Below are 3,732 nucleotides of genomic sequence, written 5' to 3' on the forward strand. Positions count from 1 at the left end.
CCGGGGCCGCTCACGTCCTTGCTGGAGCTGCGCTGGACTTCCTGCTGCACTCCTCCGCACCATGCCTGGGCTTTCCCTGAGGAAGCAGCGAGATGCTGGGAGCAGGGAGATGCTCTATGCCCCCTAGGTGGGCTGCCGACACACCAGGGAGAAGGTCAGGTAGATGTTGAATAAGGTGGAGGGGAAGCAGCAAAGAAACCTTCAGCAGGGACAGAGCTGGTTTGGGCTTTAATGCAGCTCCATTTTAAAAAGAAAAGACTGGGAGATGCTGCCCTGGGGGTGCTGTGGTTTCCCTCCCACCTGGCGCACAAGCATGGGTCCCTGCGTGGGGTGGCTGGCTGTCTTGTGCCACCACCCTGGGGGGGGGACATGCTTCGGTGCTGAGTCTCACGCTGGCTGAGGAGCAAGGAACACCTTGAATGTGCGCCGGTGGGTTTTCCACCCTGCCCCCAACACCCGATACCTCCCTGCGCGAGGGGATGCTCACACCTTCCTGCTCCTCTGGCAGGTCTCTGGGCAGGGTCTCGCTGCTGTGGACGGCTCACTCTGCCGGAGGGCAGGGCCCACTGCCTCCAGGATGGCGAGATGGCTGCCTCGCTCTGCTGACCTGACCCGCTTCTGCCAGAAACTCAACCGGGTGAAGACTTTGGAGGATGACATGATGGAGACGTCTTTCAACAGATGCCTTTCCACCATCGACTTGACGCTGCTGGGCATTGGGGGCATGGTGGGCTCTGGGCTGTATGTCCTCACAGGCACCGTGGCCAAGGAGATCGCTGGCCCTGCTGTCATCATCTCCTTCATCATTGCTGGCTTTGCCTCACTCCTTGCTGCTCTCTGCTATGCTGAGTTTGGAGCCCGGGTACCCAAGACAGGCTCTGCCTACATGTTCACCTACGTGTCCGTGGGTGAGATCTGGGCCTTCCTCATCGGTTGGAACGTGCTGCTGGAGTACATGATTGGGGGAGCTGCAGTGGCCAGGGCCTGGAGTGGCTACCTGGATTCCATCTTCAACCACAAGATAAAGAACTTCACCGAGACCCATGTGGGTGCCTGGCAGGTGCCGTTCCTGGCCCACTACCCTGACTTTCTGGCAGCTGCCATCCTGCTGGTAGCCACCGCCTTCATCTCCTTTGGGGCCAAAGTGTCCTCCTGGCTCAACCACGTCTTCTCAGCCATCAGCATGGGTGTCATCCTCTTCATTCTCATCATGGGCTTTGTCCTCGCGCAGCCCAAGAACTGGAGTGCGCAGGAGGGTGGCTTCGCCCCATATGGGCTGTCAGGCGTCATGGCCGGCACGGCCACCTGCTTCTATGCCTTTGTGGGCTTCGACGTCATTGCAGCCTCCAGCGAAGAGGCCAGGAACCCGCAGAGGGCTGTCCCCAGGGCCATCGCTTTCTCCTTGGGGCTGGCCACCGGGGCCTACATCCTGGTGTCGGTGGTGCTGACACTGATGGTGCCCTGGCACACGCTGGACCCCGACTCTGCCCTGGCAGATGCATTTTACAGGAGGGGCTACGCCTGGGCAGGGTTCCTGGTGGCCGCTGGCTCCATCTGCGGTGAGTATAGGCAGCAGCGGTGGGAGCTGCGTGCCCTGCTCGCGATGGGGGCTGGGAACCAGGGTGGTTTGGGTCTGATGTGGTCCTCCTTCTTCTGCCCGTCCCTCAGCGATGAACACAGTCCTGTTGAGCAACCTCTTCTCCCTGCCGCGCATCGTCTACGCCATGGCTGAGGATGGGCTCTTTTTCCAGGTCTTCTCCCAAGTGCATCCCCGCACGCAGGTGCCTGTCGTTGGCATCGTAGTCTTTGGGCTGCTCATGGCCCTGCTGGCCCTCGTCTTTGACCTGGAGGCCCTGGTGCAGTTCCTGTCCATCGGCACCTTGCTGGCCTACACCTTCGTGGCTGCTAGCATCATCGTCCTGCGCTTCCAGCAGCAGAAGGTGGATGTCCCCGTGCCAGCGGGTGGTGGCCGGCCCAGCCCCGAGCCCCACGAGGGTCCGTCCGCTGGTGAGCTGAAGGAGTACGAGTCCTTCTCTGACAAGCTCCAGCTAGTGGACAGGGACAAGAGCAAAGAGCACCGGGAGCCAGGGCAGCTGAAAGCAGCTTTTGAGCCCTATCTGGAGTTCCTCAGCGACTTCTACCCAGGCGAGGTTGTCACGGTGGCCGTGGTGACCCTGATGGTGTCTGCCATCTGCCTCTGCTCCGTCTTGGTGTTCGGCAACACCCACCTCCACCTGCCCACCTGGAGCTACTCCCTGCTGCTGGTCCTCTTCAGCCTGGGATTCCTGCTCAGCCTCCTCCTCATCTGGGCACACGAGCAGCAGCGCAGCGCACAGACCTTCCAGGTATGCCCGGGGGCCCAGGTGGGATGAGCCCCTCTGCCGAGGTCAGTGGGGTGGGAGCAGCTCTGATGGACCCATGGGAGTCCCCAGTCACACCGATCTGGTGAAAGCACTGCAACTGCTGAAGGAGGAGGAGGAGGAGGAGGGTGTCAGTGAGTATGGGGTGTGGAAAGGTGTTGGTGCCTGCAGTGTCACTCTGCATGGTCACCGGTCGCCAGGAGGAGACATCCCCAGCACCTCTGCATCCACCCCACAGGATTGCTCAGGCCCACCCTGGGCTCCCTCCTCTGCATCCCCACAACCCCCTGTTCCCCTCCTGCCTGTCCCAATTCCTTCTGCCTTTGGCCTGCCCTTGAGCTATGCGTTGGAGCATTTTTCTTCAGCCTCCAAACCACTTTTGAGCCTCTTGTTCTCCCCTGTCTCCAATTTCCAGCCCATCTGGACCCTGGTGTGGTGCAGCCACATGGACGGTAACACCAGTGGTAACACCACCTCCCTGTTGTGCCCCTGCCCCAGCTTCTCCAGCAAGGACCACATTGGCTCTGGATTGTGCCGGTAGCTTGTTTGGTCCTTGTGATGGTGCATCTGGGCTGTTTCCAGAGCCCGTGCCCACACTGCCAGCCTGGCTCCCAGTTCCTGGCTCCCTAACTGTCCATTGTTCCTTTTGACTGCCTTTTTCCCAGGAAAAAAGTCATTTTCAGAAAGTCCAGGGTGACAGTCACTTTGTCCCTTATGTTTACCAGGGCTGGCTTTTGTCTCTATGGTTTTAAGGATGGGGAACGTGGTCCTACAGGTGTCACCCCCTCAGCTCCTTTTCTCCTGCAGATCCCCCTGGTACCCCTCTCCCCAGCGCTGAGCATCGTCCTCAATATCTATCTGATGCTGAAGCTCAGCTACATGACGTGGCTCCGCTTCGCTGTCTGGCTGCTCTTAGGTGAGTGCTCCCATGGCAGCGTGAGCCCCAGGAGCGCAGTGGCTGCTTCAAGGGAGAGGGGAACTGGGCTTGTCCCGGCACCAGCCAGCTGCTTCAGCAGCTCTTCTGCCCCAGTGATGGGTTTATAAAGCGCATTGTGCCCCTTTCTCTCTTCGGTTCCCCCTTGGAGATGCAAGCTGAGGTGTCCCAGCATCTCTCTGATCCTCTCTGGTTCCTGGAGTATTACGGCTTGTTCCTGTTAAAGTTTAGATCCTCCTTCAAGCTCTGAACCAGAACCACCTCCTGCTCCCAAGGCTGCTCCCTGGGGCTCAGGAAATCCTTTCCAGCAAGGGTCTTCCCCTCCCCGGGGACTGGGGGTGCACTCTTTACACACTGCAGGATCCTTTCCCTCCCGCAAGCAGCTCATTTAAGCCCCCCCGATGACACGGCTTGTGCTGCTCTGCCGCGATGCCAGAC

At 59.9% G+C, this 3,732-nt stretch overlaps 1 protein-coding gene across 1 annotated transcript in view; it reads left to right on the forward strand.

The window, feature by feature from the left end:
- The first annotated feature begins 481 nt into the window (after nt 1-481).
- Nucleotides 482-3,732, forward strand: part of SLC7A4 (solute carrier family 7, member 4) — a 3,577-nt gene continuing 326 nt past the window's right edge. The window contains exons 1-3 of the mRNA XM_009707597.1: nt 482-1,559; nt 1,669-2,345; nt 3,168-3,276. Of these exons, the coding sequence (XP_009705899.1) occupies nt 578-1,559; nt 1,669-2,345; nt 3,168-3,276 (1,768 nt within the window). The 5' untranslated portion in view covers nt 482-577. The remainder of the gene's footprint in view (nt 1,560-1,668; nt 2,346-3,167; nt 3,277-3,732) is intronic.

The sequence above is a fragment of the Cariama cristata genome, unplaced genomic scaffold (genome assembly GCF_000690535.1).
Source record: "Cariama cristata isolate BGI_N322 unplaced genomic scaffold, ASM69053v1 scaffold29750, whole genome shotgun sequence".
Lineage (NCBI taxonomy): Eukaryota > Metazoa > Chordata > Aves > Cariamiformes > Cariamidae > Cariama > Cariama cristata.